Source organism: Tyto alba, unplaced genomic scaffold (assembly GCF_018691265.1).
Source record: "Tyto alba isolate M040663 unplaced genomic scaffold, T.alba_DEE_v4.0 Super-Scaffold_38, whole genome shotgun sequence".
Classification (NCBI taxonomy): Eukaryota; Metazoa; Chordata; class Aves; order Strigiformes; family Tytonidae; genus Tyto; species Tyto alba.
Genome location: NW_024881313.1, coordinates 26,745,780 through 26,772,145, shown reverse-complemented (window position 1 = coordinate 26,772,145; position 26,366 = coordinate 26,745,780). Strand labels below are relative to the sequence as shown.

At 36.9% G+C, this 26,366-nt stretch overlaps 1 protein-coding gene across 17 annotated transcripts in view; it reads left to right on the top strand.

Moving 5' to 3' along the window:
• The window catches only part of PARD3 (par-3 family cell polarity regulator), a 459,468-nt gene that overhangs the window by 48,905 nt on the left and 384,197 nt on the right, over positions 1 to 26,366 (top strand). For 16 of the 17 annotated variants that reach the window (XM_042801882.1, XM_042801881.1, XM_042801880.1 and 13 more), the window contains exon 2: positions 3,595 to 3,696. In XM_042801882.1, the coding sequence (XP_042657816.1) occupies positions 3,595 to 3,696 (102 nt within the window). Of the gene's footprint in view, positions 1 to 3,594; positions 3,697 to 13,763; positions 14,177 to 26,366 lie in introns of those variants that run through there. The other variant, XM_032982611.2, reaches the window with a different exon arrangement.

The window sequence follows — 26,366 nt, the reverse complement described above, 5'->3', positions numbered from 1 at the left end:
TGGTCTAAGCCAAAACAAGTCTTTTTGCCTGCTTCAGGAAAAATGCTTGAAGACTGTATTACTGCTATTGCATAGAGAATTATGAGTATCTGTTTACTGGCTGCGATGGAGAAACACAGCTTGACCAAGCTGTGAATATATATACCCTTGTAACCTCGATGTAGTAGTACTCGAATTCAAATCCGTGTTAAGTCTGGTCCAGTTTGTTTTGTATTTAGCAAACAATTCATATGAACTGACTCTTATACAACATATATTCACTGTAGACAGAATGCAGAATAGGAATTCAAATGTGAACATTTATGCAGTTTGGGTGTTTCCATGTTGCTTGGCTGGTTAATATATAGAATTAGTTGCTAAAATTTGGAACTATAAATTGCTGTGGATTTTCTTGGTAGAATCACTAGCTTCAACGTTTTTGTTTGTTTGGCTGTTTTTTGTTTGTTTGGCTGTTTTGTTGTTGTTGTTTTTGTTTTGTTTTAGTACAGTGTACCTAATCACTACATATTGTGATTACTCCCCTCCCCCCTAGACCTCTCTTCCTCCCAAGCCTCCTCCACCAAATCCTTGGTTTACGTGAAACCTTTAATAGAGTAAAAGAGCCTCAAGAGAACAACTGCTCTGTGAAGTTTGGAGAGGGCTTTAATGAAAAGTTTCATTGTTATTTCATATTTACTTACCAAATCCTGCCAGAGTAAATTCTTGCCAAACTAGTTTTATATATTTCTTGTCTGGTCTTGCTAACGTATTGTTTTGTATCAGGACCTTGTCTGACAGGAAGAGCGACCAGGGCAGTTCAGACTATGGCACAACAAATAGATGATGCAGGAAAAATGAAGTCTATCTAAAACTTCTTATGCAATATCGAGAAACTTTTAAAGGAACTAATTAGCAAAAGTGATGCAGCTTATATACCAAAGCTATTTTTAATGTAGATTGTACATGCTGAAATAGCACAATAGTGCTTTAGAAGTGGGTGTTTCTATTGATTCTGTAATCGTGCATGTTTTCTTCCATTTGCCTCGGAGGTGGGAAATACTTGTGGTAGGAAGAAAAAAATAAGGATGCAGGAATACTGAAGTCGTAGTTTCAGTTGAGTGCTGTTTGTTTTGATGGATGTAGCCAAGTCACTGAGCCAGTACTGCAGTTACCTTCTTTTAATGTTTCCATTCTTCAGTAAGAAGATTAAGTGATGACATCAAAAATGGTGAAGCGTGTGATATATGAGGAATCAGACTCTCTTAAAGCCCAAACTAGGTTTTCCGTTTCTGATTTTGCAGTGAAGCCTGGCTTATGGTTCAATTCCGACTTGGCTTTGAGATGGAGAAATTAGCAGAGGAAACCTGAATCAAGTCCTCTGGGAGTGCAAGATGCTTTGTAGCTCATCACTTTGGTTGTGTCTTCCAAAGCCTGGGTCTTCCCAACTGTGTTTTAGTCTTCGGTGTAGATACAAGAGGCAGAGGAGATTTTTGTAATGGGGTGGAGGGTGAGGAAGGATCTTCATTCCTTTTAGTTTGAGAGCAGAGTTTACAAAGGCAACCCTTGAGCAGATTACCCTTTAGAACTTGTTTGTTGAGGAACTTTGAAGGACTTCTGATATATACAGAAGGCTTTTTCCAGCCCTGTCTGTAATTGTTAGTGGAATATCCAAATATAACAAAAAGTTTATCCTAGTATTTGCATTACGCACCTTTTTTACAGAGTAAATTTCTGTATTATGTAGCTATGTGTGCACCTCTGTATACATGACACTGTGAATAACTTAGTACTGTTTTTAATAATTCCTGAATTTTTACTTCAAAAAAATGGATGCTGAATTATCTCCTATAATGTGCTACAAGAATAAGTACTGTTTGGGGAAAAGCTATATACTAGGAAAATCAGTTAATTGGATATTAAACACTTGCTTAGAAGAAATGTAAGTTAGTGATATTTAATACTTAAATTACTGAAAATAATCTGTAATTTAATTTCTGAAATGATTAGCCTAATGACTGTAAAATGTCATTCTGAAATCTGATCATCTGATGATGATAATTTATAGCAGTATTTAAGGTGGATGTACTTACACAAACAATGAAGTAAGTTTCATGGATATCAAATTTCTCCATAATTTTTGACCTATGTATATATATCATGTGTAAATAAACAGAGTTCTAGGACATTACAACCAAAATGAATATCCCTTGATATTCTTCCATGCAGCATGCTGACCAAGATTTCAGGCAGCATATCCTGTCAAAATTTGAAAACACACATGGATATAGAGGAATTCTGGTGGTCTCATTTCTTGCCCTCTTCCATCCTTTAAGAAATTGAATTATTTTCAAGTTCTTTAAGGGTGGAGTTTTGGTTTGGTTTGGTCCCTGTCCCCCGTCCTTCCCGCCCTCCCCCCTGCCCCGCCCCCCCCCCCCCCCCCCCCCCCACCCCCCCTTTTTTTTTTTTTCTTTTTCATTTGTTTGGGTGCGCTTTTTTGGTTTGGTTTTGGTGTCTTTTTTTTTTTTTTTTTTTTTGACTTCTAGACTGATAGCAGAAAAGACTGTGATGCTAATTGCTATTTTAAGTAATTTAGGCACTTTGCAAGATGTTGCAATTTGGAAGGTCCTCACATTAGTCACTTTCTGCAGTCATGCCTGCTCGCTGAAAAGCAAGGAAGCTCTTACTGCTAGACACTTAAAAACAGCCCGAGGTGTTGGCACTGTTGTGGGGGAGTATTTGAGAATCAGGAAAAGATTATGTATCATATTCATGTTGTGTGTTTACAGTGCAACTTTCCCCGGTTAGAAAACAAACCTTTTAATAATAGCAGGTTGAGTACTGAATAGCACTCAGGTTATGTAGTGATAGGTAAAAGACACTTCTTGGACACAACCGTATTCCTTATGGTTTCCTTCTTTATCAGAATTAATAATGAAAACTATAGAGCCTATACACAGGAGGACTGTAGTCTTACCAGCTACTGATAGATACATGCATACATGCCAAACCACATACACAGATACGTATGCATATATATATACACACAGGTATATGTGTGTGTCTGTCTGTATGTGTGTGTATATATATCTTTTTAAAATTAAAATGTGGAAAGCGTTCTTCATTAAAGGCTTAGATATCCCATCCACTAACTCTACCAAAGCACAGGTAGAAAGCCCTTTGCTGTAGTTTAAGTATTGGTTTGTATCCTTTATAGCTGTCCTGTAAAAAAAAAAAAACCCCACACTTCACAGCTGTCCTGTAATATTTTGTGCCTGTTGACCACTGTCTGAGATATTTTATTTTGAGGATGATGTATTTTCCTTTTATGTAGTGCATATATTCAGTAACACTGGGAATGCTGTTCCCCTACATGTCAGTGATGGGACTGTGACTCATGCAGAGCTGATAAAGTGGGAAGAGTATGTATCTAATCTAGGGCAATTTAAAAAAAGAACTTTGGCTTTACATCTCAATTTATATTTATTTACAGGAATATGACCTAAATGGATGTTTAAATGTCAGCATTTGTAGGACTGTGATGTTAAGTATGTGGTGAAATAACCTTTTTCTGTTGGTATGTCATATTTGATACCATTTTCTTCTCCTTTTATGTAGGATCCAAACTACTGGATACAAGTTCATCGACTGGAGCACGGGGATGGTGGGATCTTGGATCTTGATGACATTCTTTGTGATGTAGCCGATGACAAAGACCGTGTAAGTACAAATATCTATGAAAGCAGTGTAGCATGCACTGTGTGTCAGCATATCAGTGTTCTGTGTTTTCTGCACATGTCCGAAAGTGGGGATCAATACAGAGATTTTAGGCTTTTTTAATATAGTTTGCTTGACAGAAGTGAGAAGTCTGTTACTGTTATGTTTTTTAAAAAGTACATGAAATCTTTTATGGAAATCAGGGGTTTTCCATCCTTTCAGGTTCTTTAAGGAATAAAAAAACCCCTTATACAATGGAACAATAGTGCAAAAAAATGGAATATATGATAAGGTTTTAGCTTCATGTTACAAGCTGAATATGTGCAAAAAAATTTGCTGTTTTTAAACTATGGAGTGTTGGATTGTTTTTCAAAAATCTTCTTGGGAGGAACTGCTAGTTACACAGAACTTGAGAAAATAATTATACACTGATGGGTCTTGAGTGCTTTTACTCTTTTTTTTTTTTTTAAGTAGGGATTTAGATTGCAGTCAGCTAAGAGGTTTTTGGTTATTTGCCTTTTGTTTGAGGTTATAGATACTTGCGTCTTTGAATTACATGTTCAAAAAGGGTAAGGTAAGAAAAAATGTGGCACACTGTGAAGTCCTATGTAAATACAACACTTTTGTCTGCAAAGCTGCATGTGTTTGCTGAAGCTCTTGAGAGCGTCTGCGCCTGATACAGACTTCAGTCTGGAAATGTGTTTCAGGACCCTGCTCCTTCACAGACAGGATCCTTAATTGCCTCTGTTGGAAGAAACAGACACTCTGAAGGCTCTTTGAAAACTGGCCAAATGATGACTCTTAGGTTAATTTTTCAGAAATAAATACTTGGCCTGCAGTTACTTCTTGTGACAAAATTTAACTGATATAGTTATTTCAACTAGGACTTTATAAAGAAAAGTCATGTGGGGAGTCTTGGGACATGGTGACTCCTCGCAGTCTGAAATGTTGGGATTACTCAAGCTGTATAGAGTAACAGTGCTGAGTTTTCAGGAATTTCTTCCATAAAAATAGTGCCCAGCTAAGATTTCACAAAAAGCTAATTAAAAACTCCACTGAGTTATCTCATATTGAAGTGCTCAGCTGCATGATTAGTTTAACTTTTGCTTACAGGCCTCAAGGAGGCTGGTGCAAATTGTCACTATATATATACACATGTATGCATGAGTGTGTATCTATACATTTTTAACTTATTTGAATCATGCATTTCTTTAGCTCCTCACATGCTCCTCCCTTCAGAAGGAGGAGTTTGAATTCTGGTGACTTCAAGACCTCATTCTTTTGCTGTTACTTTGCCTTGCTGCCTTCAAGTGGGGTAATTCCTCACAGTGAAACTCTGTGGGTGTTTTTACGTGCATGACTAATAGTTGAAAAACTCTGACTGCAACTGAAACAGGCAAAGTTATTATTACAATATTGGTTTTGTGTATAGATGGACAAGATACCTAGTAATTAGTATTATTTATTTCTGCATTTGCCAAGCTCATATCCTCTGAATCGATTCTGTGAATTTGTCATGTCCCTGCTGATAGCACTTATCAGTTAAATTTCCTTTTTTAAAGGACCTTGTAGCATTGATTAGGAAAGTGCAATATAAACATGCACTGTGCTATACTGGTTTATATCCTTGAATTAATCATTCTCACTTGACCTTCATGTTTGATTCTTTTCAAGCATTTCAGTCATTAGTCATTGTTTTTCAGTTTCTCATCTTGTATTTTAGAGCTGATCTTCCTGGTTCCCTTTAATTTTGTATTGTTAGTTTTGGAGTTGATGCTTCCTCCATAGCAAGTGTATCAACTAGTTTTGTGTTAGCAGAACCTCATATAGGTTTCATTAATGCAGGGTTCTGAATATTTCTCCAGTTAGTGATATTTTGTATATATACACTTAAGTATATCTTCTTAAAAAGCATTTAAACAGAGGATGTCTAAACATTGAAATGAATTGCTACTGAGGTCTGTAGGATTAGTTATACTCAAAATTAAACATTAGCCTAAATGTATATATATTAATTGGAACAAAAATGTCAAGGATATTGCAGAACTGAACACTTAGTATCTTTGTGTTTATTTTCACAAGGAAATTCTTTATGTTCTTGAAGACAAGGTTGTTGTGCTATTTACAACCTACCATCTGTACTTTTGAAAATAAGTTTGCTCTTATTACGGTTCTTTAGATGTGAGGATCATTCCCACAGTGATAAATTTATTTTTTTTTCTGGTTTTAATATTCCTTTTATGCCATAATTGTTTGTACAGTGTCATATAAGCACAATACAGAATGCGAAGCAGCTAAGGACCAGCTTGTCATCTTGTTGAATTTATTACTCTGTATAGTCAACTATATCAGTAAAATAAAACTCTTAAGTGATGTGAAGAATATGTTTATTCACGTTCCACTGTCTCCATGGAGAAAATGTTCTATCCTATAACAAATACAAAGACCCTTAGAGACAGCAGCTGTTCTGAGTGGAATAAGAGAAGTATCTTTGGTATCTTTCATATTAAAATGCAGCATGGTGGGGTGACTTTATTTAGCTGCTTCTGTCCCTGTATTATGGTATTTTCTTGTCACTTACTAAAACTGAATAGATAAGTAAGGGTTAACCAGTTGCTCTCTGGAATAATTGTGATGTTCAATGTTGTTCCCCCTTAAAAAAGGAGAAAACCGTGGAAAAATTGATTTTGTTAAGCTGTTCCTTTCTGAAACAGCTTTTCTTAAGCCCTTTAATATAGTTTGTTGAGAAAGTGCATTAATGCATTCTAACTTAGCTGACATGCAACTTTGACATTCACATTACACAATATCACTACAGATAATGTTGCTGATGAGAACTTGTTTAATGTAGTTAATGGTAGTAACAGTATTAAAAAAAATGCTCATTGGAATAATCTTTTTCTTGGAAAATGTTTTTGTAATTGTCTGAAGTACAACTTTTGTCCAGGTTTTATTATGGAAAGATAGTTTTCAGTGGAAATATATCAATGTGTTTTATATTTATCTCTCTATATATACATGAATACAAATGAGTTGTCTTGTTTTTGTTGTTTTTGAAAAATATTTGGCTACAAGAAACAAGAATCTGTTTTCACCAAGTGGCATCCATTCCAGTCCTAAGTATAAGCATGTTTGGTACTATTTGAGAAACTCCTTGAAAAGCCTGGGCAGATAAATAACCAGTATCTCTTTTCCAGAAATAAAGGACAAATAACTTGCTTTAGGTCAGCTGCATAACCTATTTTCATTATTCTAAAAATATACATTTCTTGTGCGTTTGGTGATTAGAACAATATTTTAAAGATAGGTTAACAAGCTGTTTTGTCTGGATTTCTGTTACTTGTAAAAGTTGCCCTTTGTTTGAAGGCTCTCAAAAAACACATTTCAACTTTGTCAAGTTTCCATCTTGAAGATAACATACTTGATAACCTCAGTTCAGTTCTTAGTAGACAGACATACTCGATGGCAAAAACCCCCCAACCAGCTGAAGAACCTCCCACCCCATCCTTAACCGTGGTTTCTCCTGGTAGGCTGAGGCACACAGACACTTCAGTGATCCTCATACTTTGGGTGTAATATGAAAGTACTGATTCATGGATCTCATAGGCCTTTGTTTATCCATGGAAATAATAATCAGAAAATTGTTGTGTCATCTCCCATTTTAAAAGTATGTGTATGAATATAACTTGCTCCAGTTGAATTCTCACTGAAATAGTCATTTGTATTTTTCACATTAAAAAAAAAAAAAAAATGTGCAATTATATTTAATTTTTTTCCTGCACAGTAATTCTCAGGCTGTTGCTTGGTGGAAAGCTTTGGAGATCAAAATGCCTATGTTTGTGTTTGGTGTAGCTACGTTTCTGAAAAGTCAGAGGCTTTTCTTCCCAAGAGAACAAGGATCTGCCATTAACAGCAACTGTTTTTGGTGAGCAGCTGGGCAAATAGATGTACTTTGAAACAAGGTAGGGTATGCACCTAATGCCAATCATTCATAAATTCATTTGCCCAAATGTATTGGGTTTTTGGTAGTTTGGGATTAGTAATCTGTAAACGTAAAGGCTTCGGCATTTTACAGTTTCCTTCATTGCTGTCCTAATAAATTCAACACTGTAGTTCTCAAAAGCAACCACTGTATTTGGTGGATGCTTAGCGTTATAGCCTGGGTTTATTTCTCTAAACTAAGGAATGGGCTTTCTTTGCTTGATGTATCATTTTCAAATATTCAGTCATCTCTCTCACCCTGCATAATTCATAATTGTACCTGCTGAGTGCAGAGATAAAGAATGGAGGAGTATGGTTTGGTGTTGTCTGGAGTGAGGTTTCATGCTTACCCCAGGGTTTATGTGTGTGGTGTTAGTATCTGTACCAGGTCTCTGTAAGACCAAGGTGATGTTGGTGCTTACTCCTAGTTAGACATACTTTGAACCTTCTAGAAAGACACATAAGAAGTTGCTGTTTTGAGTGGAATACTGTTGGTGAGAACAGGATGGAGATTAATTTCATAGATCTGTGCTGGAATGTAGTTTGTAAACATTCATGATGTAGAGTTAACTATGTTAAGTAATCAAATTCCTGCTGAAATTCGGTGAGATCAATTGCACTTCATTTGCATCTGCCTTTAGAGACCTACAGAGACTCTGTTAATATTATTATTAACATAGCGCCTGCATGCTTCTAGCATGATGGGAGAAAATCTTTGAGCAGCTTCTTCACATAATATGAAGTCATGTTAGGAGCTTTTCCCTGTGTAGTGGAAAGGAAATGAACTTTTGGTTTTTGTGTTAAACAGATGGTCACTTCTAAATAATACTGGTGTTTTGTTTACTTCCTCTTGGAAAGCTCTGTTGAGTTAGAGAGGCATGTGATATACAAAATGTGGGTTTGGAAAGGATGACTGTATTTTGCTTGTAACAAATGTTAACTTGAAACCAACACAAAAATAAATCTATTTTGAGCAAATGCATTATGATGTTAAGGTTAAAGGCTAGCTACGGACTGGAGAGCTGTGATTATAATATCTTGCTGCTATTGCTTTTTGTTCTGTCACCCTTATTTTTAGGAATGGTTATGCTAGACCCCAATTCTGTGGTAAACTCTGGGTAGACCAGTGACAACATGGTGCCAGTAGAAAGAATGAGATTCTGGTAACCCTGTGTCTGTTCCCTCTGAAATGTTAAAGAGCTTTTGAACTTGATGAAAGTTGCAAAGATAAACTTGTGTTATCTTTAGAGTTCCATCAGCACATAATCAGAATACTGAAAGTAGTGTTTGTTCTAAATTTGTGTGTTTCTCTGCCACATTTAAGCAAATTTACAGCTGAATTTACATTTGAATTCTCTGACTCTGTAATTTAGGAATTTAACCCTATAACCATGAAAAACAACTTTTTGTTTTACTTCTGAAGTTTGTTTCTGCCATTAGCAGATTAAAACCCTAGTGGGAATGAAAGAATGTCTAGGTCCAGTGCAGCAAATCTGACAGCAAAACCTGAAAATACCAAAAAATTACTCCAAAATATGTTTCTTAGTATTTGAAATACTGTGATTGGTATGCCCTTCTTATTTTTCCCTCAAAACTTTTCCACCAAATTAAGTTTCAACTATTGCCATGATTATCTCTGCAGCTTCTCTCTTGTTCTGTGACTGCCTTCCTGGTATCCCAGGAAAACAGGATGACCTTGAAACAATTTGTTGTTACTCATAAGTGACTTGGCAAAACACATCTTGAGCATAAGGCATTCTTTTCTTGTAACAGCCTAAAATAACTATTTGAGCCACTGAGCTTGGGAAAGTATTGATATTGGGAAGAAACCCTTTGTATAACAATTCCACAATTATTTTCTATTAAAAAATTCAAAAATTTTGGTTTAACAATGAGCTCTTAGTGTCATTTAGTATTCTGCAGTGTTTTTTACTTTAATTACATTTTTAGAGATTGACAATTTGATATTAACTGAAGTTCTGACAAATTGGTAAGAACAAGATGTCTCTGTTTTAACCAGATTTTCTTGCATTACCACTATTGACTCATTATTACTGGGATGACCACATGATTTTTAGGTCCGTCTTGCAGATGGATTTAAAGTAGGAAATCTTAAGTTTTTACGTAGTCTTTATTCCCAGTTTCTATTTAATGAAGACATATTTGGAAATAGCATACTCTAATTATAAATATTATCTCTGTCAAAGAATGGAATTAAAATGCTTGGAGTGTTTCTAATAAACTAAGTTTTAACTTCACAATGCTTATGGATGAGACTAAAACCTATGGAAGTGAGGAGATACTGGACAAAATATATTAATATTGAAGCATGCATTTTCCAATCACTAAGAGATATTAGATATAACTAAATGTTGTCTCCCCGTCTGTAGCTCTTAGTTTTTAATCTCTTTCAGCACTGTTCTCCAAATAATTGATCTCATCATCATTTATTTTTTCTAGCTCTGTGAAGACAGCATTTCCGTTCATTATTTGTTGTTTATTTTTTGAATAAACTGTAATACCCTAGTTCATTTCCTGTATTACTGAAGTAGTTGTATCAATGCACTAAGAATTCCCAGATAGGAGAGGAGTGACATTTGTAATCAGTTTCCATGAGGATCTGAAGAGCTTCAGGTACCTCTGACTTCTGAAAATTGAGTAATTTGGTAAAAACTGTTCTCCAAGAAATAGGAGGCCAATGCATGAGTATGATATACTGGGGAAGACCATGACAGCGTTGTGAAGAAAGTCATGCCTCACAAACCTGCCCATATTCTCAGCAGAAAGAGAGAACCGAGCAACAGTGACTGGGTTAGTAGAGTCAAAAACCCCACAGACTTGGCATGGGATAAGAGGAAGGGTCTTACAGATACGTAATTGATTAGAAGATGGAAAATAGAGCATTTATGGTTCAATATATATTTTTCTGAAAAAAGGGAAGGCGGATTTGAATACTGGAGTGACAAATTCCATTATTGTGTGTGAAATGAAATGTTGTTTGTAAATGCTGGTAATGAAGGGTTTCAGAAACATCCTGTGGTACACAGGGAGTAGACAATAACATGGTGGATGAAATATTTTGAGAAATGTGATGTGCTTTCAGAGAGACACTCCTTTCACTGGATGCACAAAATAATGAGTGTTGTTGAGCTAGCTATTACATTGGTGAAAATGTTTTTGATTTTGTAATAGACCTCTGGAAACTTTGGCTTACACTGCAAGGTACAACTCTGTGAGACATAATAATGTGTAAGAAGGCTTCCAGCAGCTTGCCCTTGCGTTTGCTCTCTCCTGTGTTTCCATCCCTGTCCTGATGCTCACTTCGTGCAGGCTCCGGCACTCTCTGGACCCTGTCTTGTAGCAGATTTATTCACTAAAATGTCAGAAGAGTCCTTGCAAAAATAACTGAATTTTTCTCTGCTATTTTGTGAGCATCATCTGTTCGCTGAAGGATCTGACAAGCTGAGGAGGAAAGGGAGAAGACTTCACTGCTGGGAGTGGTTGAGGTGTAAGGGAATAGTAAGAAGAGGGAGAGTGGGAACATGAGCTGACTGCGTCCTTCACTTTCAGTGCAGTGAGGCGGCTGGTGGCCATGGAGCTTCCATAACGGTCCCTGGGGCTAAGCAAGGGATATAGAGAAGGGAACAAGCGATGGGATCTTGCTGCTGTACGTGCTAATGTTGAGCCCACTTCTTCCTCCAGCCACAAATTGAGCAACTAAAAAAGATTTTGTAGAAATAGCAAAAGCACGGAGCAAATGCCAACATTGATTTCAGGTACAGATTAAAGGCTTCTTTACCAGCAGTGTCTAAGTGGACCAGGACACTCAGCCTTGAAAAGATGGAAGAAGCAAACTGTAGATGACTCTAAAATCAGAGGTGATATTGAGGAATCATTCTTTGTCTTTTTCAGTGCAAGATCAGGGGCATCAAAGGAAACTGAAGTTTTCATTAGCAAAATAAATGTAAAGAGATATGTTTTGCATGTAAAATACTACCTTTTGTTTTCAAAATGGATTTTTTAAGTGCTGCAGATTCTTGTATTAGGGGAACTGTGAATAAATATAATCCAGACCTTTTGCAGTATCTTTAAGTATTTTAAGGATCTTTGTCCTTTTGAGTTTTCTTTGTAATTTACTTCCTCTTGTTCAGAAATCCTTTCATTAACTGATCATTCTTGTTACATTTCTTGGACCTGTTTTAGGTCTAATATGTTGTTTTTGTTGAAGTGAGATGATCAGGATTGTACTTGGTATCTGATATAAAAAGTCAGATGCATTCTAATGGATTTTTAAAGTTTATTTGTACCTTTGTCAGTTTTAATTGCCAGTATTTATTTTTGTGCAAACAAGTGTAATGACAATATGTCATAAGAGTATCTATCTGCAAAATGTTTTCAAACTCCCTTGACCTTGGTTTTTATATCAGAATACCTGTGAATTCTATCAGATGTTTCAGATGCTTCAAGAAGTTTTGAAGGACATTTTTTCTTGAGAAGTCATGGTTTAAAAGCATGCATGATGCTGAATTGTCTGCTTATTTTTACTCTTCAAGAAGGTGATGCTTGTAAATCATGGGAACTGGTAATTTAAGTAGGGTCTCAATTTGTGAGAAAGAGTCTCTTTAAACTTCGGTGAAAACCACAGAGAATGTTGAAATTATGGTGGTCTCACAGTGTCTAATATTAGTAGCACAGAAGGTCAATATGTAGCTATGGATGATGACTGCTACAGTATTATAAACCCATTACAATTAAGAGGTACTTTGTGCTAAAAATATTTAATAATTTAATTTTTACTATGTCCTGTAATAATTATAGATTCACTGCTTAGATGTAATTGTAGATAATATGAAGCAGTGTTTTCTAATTCTTCACAGTGTAAATCTCCACAGAAATCTGCAGTGAATCCAGAATTAGGCCATTATGACTAATAAATGCATGATATTCTGATAGCTTTTAATTAATTTTAGCAATATCACTTTGTCCTCGAGGTATGTTATTAATCCTACAATAAAGGAAGAAATTTCAGAAAAGGTTTGCTATGGGAATTCATTAACACTACCCTCTTACTCCTTGATATCGGCAGGTCTTAAAATGCTCTTTCAACTTCATGGGTATTTCCTAACAGAGGTGGTGAGGCTCATACACTTGAGGACTGACCCATATTAAAGCTTAATTATAGTAATGGATAATCCTGCAAGTATAAATTATTCACAGTTGTTTTGTATGTGAACCAGCGTCATGAATAAAATAAGGAAAAGTTTCTGGAAAAGACCCTGGATGATGGCATAAGTTTGTCAAAAGATAAACGTTGTCTTTTAACACGGATTTAAATCTGACGACATTACTTTTGCAGGCACATTCCCATATGCACAGCTTTGCACTTTGGGTATGTTTTGCTTAATGGAAATCAATAGCAGCAAGTCTTGGGGCTCTACACCCTTGTAGTGTTCCTTGACTAATAAGTTATGCAAGGGAAGCATTCCTACCTAAACACAGTCCTGGTACAAAAGTTGCTATCTCAGCTGTCTGATAAGATTCCCACACTGTCACTAGGGTGAGAATTCATTAGTGTTACCCTCTTATCCACTGATATCAAGAGGTCTTAAGACAGTGCTGTAACTTCATAGTTATTTCCCAGGAAGGATGGTAAGATTCATACATAGGCGTGGACTTTATTTTTCAGTTGGTTTAGTAGGTAGAGTACCCCATAAGTTTGTAGCATAAATAGTCTTTCAGACAAAGAGAGAAAAGGAAGTATTCAAATTAGGTTAAAATAGAGCCCTTCATGGATGGGGCAGCTACCTCATGCTAAAGGTTCCTTCAGCAAGTGCCTTGGATCCAAATAAAATAAAATAATGCTGTCTTTTTCTGGGGCAGTTTCACCAGTCTGACTTTTCAGATACCTTCCTAGCAGTAGCCCAGAAAGGAAGGAGTTAAGAAGATGCTTTGAACCCAAAGTCTTCTGCTTCATCCCCACACCCTGTTGGTGTACTTCCACACCCTGTTGGTGTGCAGGGAGCTACCTTCCGTTCACCTTTAGCGTGCTCAGCAGGATAGTCACTACATTTTTCAGATTAGCATCACTGCTGAAGCCTGCTTGAGTTTGTACAGCAAGGAGTTCTGCCTGCTCTTCGGTGACATACAGCAGTGCAGGACCATCAGCTTTTTTCATTTGTACAACCTGTTGGAAGAACGGAAATTGTTCTTAGGTGGGCTTCATTCCTTGTACTTCCTATAGGATTGAAGACTGTTCCTTGGAAGCTTGGTGGAAGCTTGATGGTACTGAGTTTTTATTTTCTTGGGACACTGCTTGCTTGAAGGTAACCATACTTTGGTGGATGAAATGGCAGACACACCTAGGAGGAAAATTACAAAGAAGTCATCGTCTTTTTCGTATGATCGCCGGAGAGATTCAGTGAAAGTTAGGAGACAGTCCAAGTCTCTTAGCTTTAAGTCAGCTACACTGGGTGCTCAAAAAAGGCAGACACAGAAAAAGCAGGTTCGTATCTGGATATTCCTCAGCAAGATATCCTTACTTCCTAAGTTCTTAAAAAGATTATAAAACTTGCTGTGTTAATGCAAAGCAGAAAACAATCTCTGCTGATTTTCAATCGGTGTGTATGTGTATGCATATAAGCTTGTGTGCAGATAAATACGGATTTTTTTGCTATAATATTTATTAAGAGCTAGCTAAACTTGTGGTGTTGATTTTACTGAAAGAAAAGTCTTAATCTTTTCTGCTTTTAAGATGTGATTTATGGTTTTGGTTTTGTCTCAAGGAGTTGCTCCTATAGGGTAGTACGTGCCTTGCAAGCGTTTGGTAGTGTTTTGTGCTGAAAAACATGATGGGTACTGAAACTTCTGAAATGATTGTTCAGATTACAGCTGTTTCACTGCTCTTCATTATTATTACTTTATTTTTTTTAATGTTGAAATGTACCAGACTGAGAGCTTTAGGGAGTGAAATATTTTACTTACTCCAGAACAGGTAATGCAAGTCAGCAGCAGCACCTGTTCTGGTGGGACCAGTTCTTAGGGTTAGAGGGCAGCTTAATGCCTTGGCAGTGCTGCACTGCCATAGTGAAAGACTTTCATACACAGGTTTTTATCTGTCATAGTTGGGATCTAATTAAATGAAATTTCTCCAAAGAGAAGATATAGTGTGTGCTGTAGTAAATAGAATAAAACCAAGTGAGTCAGTTCATGAAATGTCTTTGTACACTGATAGCCAATTTAATCTGGTATGAAAGGAGCACAGGATCACTATCAGCCATCTCTCACTCTGTATTTGTGTGCGCAGGGTGCCTTTTTGAAGGCTTTAAAGGAACTTTCCAGGGAATTTTTAATTAGCTGTGTAGAACAAAGTATTTTAATACTTTGCAAATAGTGTTTCCACAAATGCTTTAAAATAAACTAGATTGTCTGTAGCAGTAAAAGTGAATTTCTCATGAGCAAGTAGTTTTCAGGCCCTGATCACCACATCTGCTCCTAAATTTTGAGGGCAGTGTATCCGTTTAGATTTAAGAGAATTTTAAGTTACTGTGTCCAGCATAAACTTTGGTATTAGCTTAAAAACACAATGATTTTGATGTGTGTGCGTTCATACTATTTCTGTTGTTCTTAAAAGCTTAAAATGTCTATTTAAATAGCAAAATATTGACCAGTAGAATACTAGGATATTCCAGTTTTAGCGTGTTTCTTTAGTGGTAATTACAGTTGTAGCTGAAGCCCCTTTGTTTTAATCGAAGTTCCAGAAGTTTTAAATGAGGTTATATTTGAAGAAATTAGGAACACCTTCAAAAGAGTACCAAGCTTTAATTATTTTTTTTCTTCCTCTATTATCAGATATAATATGCAAAGTAAAAATCATAAATTAAATTTTACAAAGATGTAAAAGACTAAATGACATCTGTGAGCATTCATGTTCATTGGATCTTTTAGAGAAATGGAAAGACTACTCAAATTAATTTAATAATTTCATTTGTAGGTGCAAATCAGTGAGTATTCCTGTATTTAGTTTTCCCAGACCTAAGGTTCTTGAGGCCTCTCATCTTTTGGATAGCTGCCATGGTTATTGTGTGACCTCTAGTGGTTAATGAAAAATATACTCAATTACAGAATTCAAGCTGATGCTTGAACAAGTCCTGAATGTGTTTTCTTTCTGGTTTAATTATTTAATCCTCTAAATTCTATTTTTAATTGAAAAGAAAATAAAAATTCATCTGCTTCAACTTAATCTTTTATGGTGTCATTTCCAGAAAAAGTGTTTTGCTAAAATTATTATTCACATGGTTGTGTGTCTGAATTGCAGTGCTTATAGATAGAGAACTATAGGAGTAGTTTTAAGAAACTTTTACTATTTTGGCTTGGTTACAATATGCTAGTGGGTGAAACAACTGAAATGAAGCACTCTAGACAAAGCCCTTTTTTGAGCAACTTGTATGTTGGATAGATCTGAAGGAAGGGCTTTTCTGCCTCAAGAATGTGTTTTTTTTTTTTTTTTTTTTTTTCCTCTAAATGCTCCAGTTAACTGTAAAAAATGTTAGTTTTTCCTACAAGCTTGGTCTTGTTTCAATCTTTAGATCATTATAATTAGGAAAGACAAAGCCATCCTTACCTCCTCCCTGCTCCCCCCCACCCCCATCCCTGCAACGGCAACTACTGCTATGTGTGTTGGAAATGCTGTTGAACACAAACACAACTGCTTTTGTTACTATGGAACTTTTAAAATACTGAAGAAAATTACAAGCTTGAAGTTATCAGAATCTGATTGGTTTTCAACCAGCCAGACCTAACTCAGCTTAATACAGTGTAACTTGTGTGATTACCCAGGCTTGTAACAGGCCTGAGTTAAGTGAGTTCAGTTCCTGCAGCAGGAGAAATGTTACTTAAAAATGTCTTTTTTGTTGCTTGAGTCTCTTTCTCTTTTTCTTTATTTTTTCTTTTTTTTTTTTTTTTAAAAAAAAAAGTTTTTCTAATGGGAGTTTGACATCTGAGAATATTTAAAGCTGTGCTTTGGTGTTTGCTGTTTTAGGAGACAATAGTAGACACTGCTGCTTACAATATATGTGGTTCTACTTGGGTAGTTCCCTGGAGGAACAAGACTCTGCCTCTGCTTATACAGACAGTCAAGCCAAAATTACTTTTCTAAATGTTTTGGTAGATTGATATCAATCAAAGTATGTTAAAGTCGTAATACTCTACAGAATCCTTTACTACCTTGGCCTTTGTATCACTGACCTCTTTCTATTGCAGAGTTTATTTTTTTCCATTTAGTGGTAAAATTTCCATTTTGATTTTTTTTTTAATACAAAATTAAGATTCTTAAATCACTGGTAAAATATTAATGAGAATCTGGGAACATTTTAAAAAGGCATTTGTCACAGTTTCAGAATTACAATGATATGGCTGTGTTTAAGGCAAATTGCTATGCTTCTTTTGCTTTTCTGTGCTTTTTTGTTAGCTAATTTATTAGAAATTTAAGATCATAAAGTGCTCAAACGCAACAATTTCAAATATCCATCAAATATAAAAATGAACCTCTTCCAAGATAACCTTCCCATTAGATAATTTATCACTACAGATCACTTTTTTTAATTCTGTTAATTTCCCTAGCACCTATGTTCAGAGGTAGAAAATCTGATTGTAATTACTTTCACTGGCTGCTGATATTGTCATATTAGTTGATTTGGGTGGAAAACCACATTACAAAAATATGTAGGTTGTAACTTCTCAGGTGTATGTGTATTATGCAATATAATCTATGAAATCTTCTATAGTTTTAGGAGAAGTTGCCTCTTTATGTTTTGAATGAAGAACAAATTCAGTTACATGAAGTAAAACCTATAAATAAGTTTTAAGAAAATTTTAGGTCAAGGTCCTTATGTGCAGGGGAACATAAAAAAGAGATCCGGTGCTACTTTTAGCTTTATTGTGAGAGCCTCTCAAGTCCTATTTCCCTCTGTCATTGCCAGCTGACTGATTACCATGACATGGGCTGGGGCCTCAGTGGATTAATTAAGATCTGAAACTGTTTTCCTGATAACCACTTATGTTTTGGATACAAGGTTTTGGAACTTGGCAGGGTTTCAGGCTTGTACAAGAGTATAAAGAGCTTGTACAGTCTGCAGATTTGTGGCGTGTTCCCATATATTCCAATTTTTTTCTGTGGAGTGCTATAGAATGGAGCTGAATGACCTTTTTTTTCCTTTTCTTTTAAACTCTAATTCCGGAATCATGTGGGATGCACCGTCCGCTATCCCAGATGCGGAACAATACGTACAAAGAGGGTGTTGTTAGAAAACCTCCAGATCCTTGTGTTTAACTATGACTCAGTTAATAGGAGTGTTCCAGATCCTTTGTAATGAGCATCTGAGTGCAGGCAGAGGCCTATGAGTTACACTTTCTGCTTTCTTATTAGAAGGAGACACTGCGTGGAAAAACGGCACTGGGAAGATTGGGGATGTAAAGGGAAGGGGGCTGCTCAAAGAGAGAAGTGATTTGCCCCATTAAGCTCTGGTAAGGAACACATATAGTAGATGTGCCACGTGCAGTGCTGCTGATGAGTGACAGGTCTAGTGAGCAAAACCTATAGCAACAACACCAGCAAAGCAAATTATCTGTAATCTATTAAGATACCTAAGCAGTAAAGAAAAATTAGGGATGAGGGGAATCTCAATTATTTGTCTAACATTATTTTTGAAAACCATTATCTGTGGTTGCTTTTATTATATTGATTTTCTTCCTGTCTTTTGCAAGAGTTTGTTTTGTAGTCTTTTGGGAATCTTGAATGTACTTTCTGGGGAGAAGGCAGTCAGCTTTAAGTGTGAGCCCTCAGGATTTGTTGTGAAAATCTGATCCAGTTTATTTTAAAATGAAACCAGACAAGCATGTCAAGAGAAAAAGCATGTGATGTGTGCACCAGAGTACTGGAAGATAAGAGGGTGTAGGTTCCTCTATCAGTTGGATTGTTAGAAGAAACTTGGACTATCAAAACTTATTCACTCTGGATCATGGCCAGCTGCTAACCGTGGTGGTTAGCTATTATTATTAAAACTGTGATTGTAGCAGAAAGAGGTAGGTCATAGCAGGTGAAGTAGGCCCACCTTGGGTTAAACAGAGTAAAATCAGAGCAGAGTGGCGTAGTAGTGAGAGGCTTGGCCATTGTGAGCCTTGAGTTCCTGCTTTCATTTTCTTACTGAGGCATGTTTGTGGAGATTGTGGTAGATGTGTGTATTATGGTGCTTCCTACAGCAGTGTAAATCATCGTGCCTTGGTGGAGTTCACTGCGATGGTGTTGGTTCATGTCCTCCTCTGTGCTGGTTTCCAGCGTGCTGAGAGAGAAGTCACCCTCTCCCAGAGGCAGCAGGTTCCTTCTCCTGGCGCCTTGTCCTGGCAGTTAATATGGCATCATGTACAGTCATACCATCTCCGGAAATATTTTGTTGTGGTGTTGAAATAACAGCATGTTGCCAGGAGCTTTTCAAATTTAATTGGTGATTTCTTTAATGCAAGCAAAATACTAGGCTTTATTTTGACAATTTTACAAGTTCATCTGATCTAAATTGAGCTATTATTTTTAAATCTGCCTGAGTAATTGTTGTTATAGCTCATGTAAGAGTTAACATGATTAACCACACTTTCAGATTCTTAAAGGTGTGGCTTTGTGATGGATTTTAGTTGATCTGAGGCTGTGGTGCTGTGAAGGAGGGTGACCTCGCGCTCCCCCCCATCCATGGCTGTGCTTCCCACCTCTCCCTGGCACTGGCACTAGCATCTGTTGGTTGTACCAAGCAAGGTCAGCATGGTGACTGGCCTGAAAACTAACCCTGCTAGAAAGAAAGGACAAGGGTGATGGAAGAAGGAGTAGAGACAAAGGTCTGCTGCAAGAAGCGGTCTGGAGGTCAGGACCAGCTTTGCTGTCGACAGAGCTGCGATGTTGCTGCAGAGCATGAGTGTCCCTCAGCAAAGCTGGATGGGAACGGCCTTCAGGGGTTCAACCCTGCCAGCCGAGGGAGCGAAATGGCAGATCAGGCGTCTGATTTGGCCCGCAGAGGGCTGGCAGTGACCCGCAGAAGACCGGGTTAAGTTCGGCCAAATGCAGTGTCCTAAGTTGATAGGTTCTGCCTGTATTCATCAAACTTCTCACAGCTGAAAATACCCGCTCTGCCTTGGTTGATGCTTTTGATCTGCTATTGAAATCTAGGCACACACCAAGGAGAGTGAGAAATGAAAGTGAGTCACAGAATTGCAGAATGGTTGAGGCTTGGAAGAGACCTCTGGGGTCACCTAGTCCAACCCCCTGCTCCAAACAGGGCCACTTTTCCTAGGGCCTGTGTGCAGTCTGGATCTGCGCAGCTCCAGGGAAGGAGATTGCACAGTCTCTCTCGGCACCTGTTCCAGTGTTCGCTGCCAGGGTTAAAAAGTGTTTGCAAAGCCTAGTCTGAATTCGAGGTGTTGCAACTAGTGTCAGTGCTGCTTCTCCTCCCACTAGTGGTCACCTCCCAGAAGATCCCCAGTCTGTTTTCCCTCTGCCTTCCCATTAGGCCATAGAAGACAACAACAAGGTTCTTTATCCTACTCTTAAAACCAAACAAGCCCAGTCCTCTTGGCATCTCCTTGTCTATCCTGTGGTCCAGCTTTCCCCATACTGGTGGCCGTTCTGGACATGCCAGCTACACTCCTGCTGTCGCAGCCCGGTCTGCAGGCAGCTGCCTTTACCAGGAGGGCACACTCCTGGCTCGCCTTCCAAGTGATGTCCAGGAGGGATCTGCCCATGCTTTCCTGCAAACCTGCTCATCACCAGCTGGCACCCAGCCAGTACTGCTGCACACCGATTATGCATTTAAAATTCTTAGTGGCATTCCATAATTAGCAAGGAAGCAGCATGCTTTTTTAAAATAAAATCCCTGCCTGACTTCTGTTGTCTTTTGTATATATTTTTCTTACTGCTTATTTGCTATTTGTATAGGATTATATCCTCAAAATGAGGATGATGCATTTCAAAAGACACTGTTGGCAGCTGCAATAATGCCTTTATGGTTTAGCCATTTTGTTCCAATTAATGGGAAAAATAAACCCCCAAATACAAACTAAGTGGGGGAAAAAAAAAAAAAGGAAAAAAAAAAACCCAAGAGACTGCTGGACATACCTGCTGTTAACAGTCCATTTCAAAATACTTACATTCCCAGCACTTTAGCAGAAACAGAAAACTAGTGTTTTAGTACCTTCAGTACTTGAAAGTACCTTTTAAGTGCTCTACCACTGTTTTTGTGGAACGATAACACTTGTGTGGCTTAAAACTTGCATTATGTTGTGCTATATAAGCATTATTTTGACACATGTTTTGAACAGTTACTGAAGTTCTGAGTGCATGGTCTTACCTTTCATTTTAATGCTCTCAGAAAAAGTTACAGTTTAATGTTACAGAATTTGCTGATTAAAAATGATTTTATCTCATTTCCAACCAATGGGTTTGTCACTTTTGTAATAGCAACAAAGTTTTGCCCCCTGATATACTGTGCAAGAGTAAGTAAGCATTTTGCTTTACAGCAGGTTGATTCTAATATTTTTTTTGACAAAAAGGAAGGAAAATTAATTTTAACTATCTAAAAATATGTCCCCTGGCTCAAAGTATAGTTCTCAGGTAGAATACAAGCGATGTATTGCTTTCTCAGCAATTTCTGTCACTTGAAGCGTTAATTGATCATGGAGGTAATAGCACATGGGGAAAATCCAGTGGGAGCTGTCTGATTTCACATGTGTTTGAGTTCAAGCACTTACATTCTTTTGATTTGTGGACTGTAATTTCACTGACAGTATTAGCGGCTTTTAGAAGAACAGCCCCTGACAGATGACATCCACCTAACCAGCTGCTGCCTAATCTGACTTAAGGCTGCTGATTGCATTATCAGACTGATTTGAAATACAGTAAATATTAATGAATGTTCATATGTTATTTAAAATAAATAGAAAGTAGTGAGAGAGTGATGGTCACATTTCATGCTTCTGCCATACCTAGCTTCTTGTCATCTGTTGTGATAGTACCAACTTTCGTGACTGACAGCTTTTCTTCTAGTGCAATTTCTTTGGCGAAACTCAACATTGCTGTATTTTTTTTTTTTTCTCTCACATCCTTTATTGCTATAGTTTTCAGTATGGTCAGAAATAGTGAGATGTCTCATGTGGTGTAAAGTTAAAAAAATAACAAAAATAATACATTACAGATTTATATTCAAGCAAAGCCAGAACTTCATGTAGCAATACAATGGTTTCAGAAATCTTTCCTCGAGCAGTTTCTGAAGCACAGGACAGAATTTATGACTGAAAATTGGAAAGAAGTTAAAGCGCAGAACAGGATGGCAGTTCTTCCTAATGATCAGAAAAAAATTTGCACAGGGGTTTCAACTCATATCTGCCATATGCCATATGTATTAAACTAGATGGTTAGAAAGTTTATAGTAAACTAAAAACTCTTCACTTATTTGTGTGCTGATGATCTTTAAAGATGAGTTATGGAAAGTTTTCATAATACAGTTTTCTACTTCATCTGTTAATGCTTTAAAAAACCCACAAAACAAAACCCCCACAAATGCAAACCCCACACAATTGTTTCCTGTTTCCTGAAGGGAAAACCCAAGAAAATTGAGGTAGCAGAGACTCTACCATTTATTTGCTTTTCATTACTTTCATTTTGGTTTTATTGAGAGCCAGGTCAAACATGAACTATCATACCTTCGTGCTTGTGAGAACCACAGTGTCTGAAAGTCTGTCACTCTTGAAGTCAATTAGTTCATTAAGGACTGTTCTAATTTAAAAAATATTGTTAAACTTGAAACATTTCTATTAAGCTTCCTTAGATTCTCTTCTACAGTCCTTGCTTTACTGAATTACCTTTTCTGCCTCTATTAGTGCTTTGGCATGTTAAGGCAGACTCCATTGATTTCTTGTTTTGAATATTAAATCATTCTTGTTGCACATATTTCATCAAAAATAGCTGTCATAAATCTGTCAGCTGTCAGAAATACAAGTCAGCTTTGAAAACTTTTTAAATATTGCAATGCATTTTCATTAAAACAAGCTGTCAGCAGAGAACATGCTTCTTCTCTTGACACCGTCATACTGCACTGACGAATGACACTGGGCAGCGGCGTTTCACCTCATGTCATCGGTTGAGCATGGTGCTGGCGTTGCAGATGCAGGACTGAGCCATCCACCTCTCCCCTGTCAGCCTGTTGAGCCTGTTGGCATTGCGGGCATGCCACAGAGCACCGGCAACGGCAGTTGCTTGCGGACATGGATGTGTTTGTGTTGTGGGAGAAAGTTGCAGAACAGTGGTGTAGTAGTTTCTTGTTGTCTTAGAATGACAGTGATTTTCTCAAGTCATTACAAATGTTGATGCTTGCTGTTATAAAACAATTCACTGAGCTATTTAGTACTGTGCATATAAAAATATGTTCACTTACTGAACTGGAATGAATTCCTTTTTCTTCCTCCTTCCACGCTCTGTCAGAAGTTAGGTGGGCTGAACATAGGCACTTAGTCTGATGCAGATGGATTAAATAATTAGCATTGCCTTTGGCTTAATGTCTGTCTTAGAGTCAGATGACTTTTCAGATATCTGAACAGCTACATTTGGATTACAGAACAGGGAATTAGGGAATTAAACTTTTTTTTTTTTTTTTCCTGTCATGCATCCTAAAAGAGTAATAGTTAATATTTACTAATTAGTAAAACCCCAAGACTTTAGTCTTTCCAGATGTTGTTTAAATGGCTTGCAAGTTAAAGGTTTGTGACTGTAGGCAGCAGTGTCCAGCCCTCTTGAGTGGCGTAGGTCTTCATGCCATTTCTATCTAGCCCTTTTCCTTTTGGCTCTCTGGTCTCCAATCAGATACTCCAGCCTTTTGAGTGGCAATCAGATGCAAAAGAGTTGGGGGTATTTCCTAATAATTTAAAGGATTATTCCATAAAGATGTTACAGAGCTGGTATATGATGCTTAGTGGTGCAAAGATCAGGATGACCATCTTGATGTACCCATTCATCCCTATCCCCACCCCGTTCCTCTGAAGGTATTGCATTTATCTTATAGAAAGGTCAGTGTTTCCTTCAGATTTCTGTAGGATCTCTTAGATACTGTATGGATATTGAATTCAGGTTAAACAAATATTTGGAACTGTTCTTACTTGTTCTTAATCATTTCCAAATGTAACAGACTGGCAATATGAAGCCCGGATAGGCTACTTTTAAATTGCTCCTGAAGTTGATAGGTCTGTATTGATGTACGCAGTGAATTTATATGTTGGTAACTTTGCAGAGATTAACACATTAATCTTTTGCTGCATTTTAGTAAACACTTCATTATTCTCATACACTGAAATTGAAAACGTGTTGCAGATTTAGACCTATCTTATCCTAACACTTGTAGTGTTTAGATCAGCATTTGGATTGAACTCATAAAATATAGCAGCTGCTTGCCATGCTTTATCAACCAAAAGTATCTTTAGATTTGTGGATTTTTGTTTCAAGTTTCTCTGTTATAATCCTAAAATTGTACCATAGGAATCATAATCTGAAGAAAAATTGTCCCTTTAAAAAATGCTGGTTATATTAATTTCTGAAACAGAGCCTGAATTTTTAAGTACTTTTTTTTCTTTCATTTTATTTTCAAGTTTATCTTTCCATCAGCATTTACTTTCTTAAAACCAGGTTTTCCAGCAGTAGAATTACAGAGAGACGGAAGTGAAAAGGCATATGACTTTTTATTGCTGTTGCAGGAATTATTCCTGGAGCCATGACAAAATTATTAAGGGCTGAAAAAAAAAAGCAATAGTGTTGGTTTTTTGTTTTTTTGTTTTTTTTTTTTTGGTTGGTTTTACCTTCTGCTTCATTATGTGTTTAGTTCAGTAGATAAATCAATAGCCACATCTGTAACAGTGAATTAATTTAATGGATGAAGTTTGGGAGCAGTAAATTAGTGACATGGTAACAAGCTTCAGTGTAGACAGAACTAAGGCTGTATCTTTAACATTTTTTTTTTTTTAATAAAACCTTTTATGATGATCAAATTAAGAAATATGTTCTAGATTTTTAAACAAGAGAATTCCAGTACAGGTTATAAACATAATTACAGAAATCCCGGTGATCTGACTGTGGTAAACTGTAGATAATTTTTATTCAGTTTGGAAGCTAAATCTCATCTGTGTAGAAGCAGTTATATTTAGTTATGATATTCTGGTTAAGAGAAATAGACATTGTGTGGAAGAAAATGAGTAAATGAAACCTCAGATATTTTTAAGTTGTAAATAAGACTGTCCTTTCGAAGAGTAACAGACCAGTTACGGGAGGAGTGCGTGGCATATAGTAGCCTGGCTTGTCAATAAATTCCTTTTTGTGAAAGAAAGCAGAGCAATTTTAAGAGTGAAGTGTAAGTCAGGAATATTTGAAAGAGAGAGGATAGACAGATTTCTCTCCTGTAAGTCAGTGGAACAACTGGAGGACCTCTGGGGAAAAGTGATGTTTCACCCCTTCTGTGGCTGGCTGTGTTTTGACTCTGTCACAAGCATCCTGTGTGACTGTGGGCGAGTCTGTTTTGGAGAAATTGTTGGTGTGACACACATTGGTAATGAGGAGAAGGAATGTGGTATGGCCAGCTCTGATTTTGTTATACAGAACAACTGAGTGTAAGCAGAAGTGGGGTCCGAGTTTGGCAAAGAATAAATGTGAAGGAAGACTTTCCAACCGATTGCTCTTCTTATGTGCTGATGTTTTTATGAATCTAATCTTGTAGGGAGGGGTTGACATGTTTCCGATCTCATGAGATATGTTGTTAACATAAGTCATATTTCACAAATCTGTTGGGTTCCTCTGATGGGAATAGGATGATCCATCTGATATTTCTTCTTTGTATTTCTGAAAGGTTTTTGACAAGGTCTGTCTCCAGAAGCTCTAAAGAAGACTTAATAGCCATGGTATAAGAGAAAGTTTGTCTATAGATTAAGGGGAAAATAAATTAAAAGTAGAAAATAGAGGGAAAGGGTAAATTTCAAGGCTTTATTGTCAACAGTAGAAGGTCACCAGCAGGTTCTTTCAGAGATGACTGCTTGAGACTTACGCTCTTAAACAGAACTCTAAATGAGCTATAGGGGGAAGCAGGAGATGGCAAAACTGAGGGATGATCCTAAGCTGTTTAGAGTGGTAGAGAATGGGTCTGCCATAGTTGTGTTTGGTCCTCAGAAGATTGAGTGGTGGGCATTACAATGATAGATGAAACTGAGTTCAGTTAAATGTTGAGGGTTTGTAGGGTTTTTTCTCCTTTTTCCAATTTTAGATGTGAAGTAATGAGCTTTGAGATAGCCATTACAACTAAGGACTGAGATCCTGTGCTTACAGTTGACAGCTTAACAAAAATGACTCTGTGTTCAGTAGCATAGGATAGTATAATTATTATTTTTTTACATCACAGATTGATACTTCATAATGCTGACTTCTTTTTGTAGGTTTTCTATAGGAAAAAAGGATAAAATTTTCTAATGATGCATCAGATACATTTAATTTCCTGTATCAGCATCAGTAGATTAATATGTACATTTTATGTTTATCTTTAAAAATGTAAATTTTGCTTGTTACTTTTCCAAGATTGTACAACTGAACTGGCTCTAGATAGGGATTTTAAATACTAGAGTAACGATGT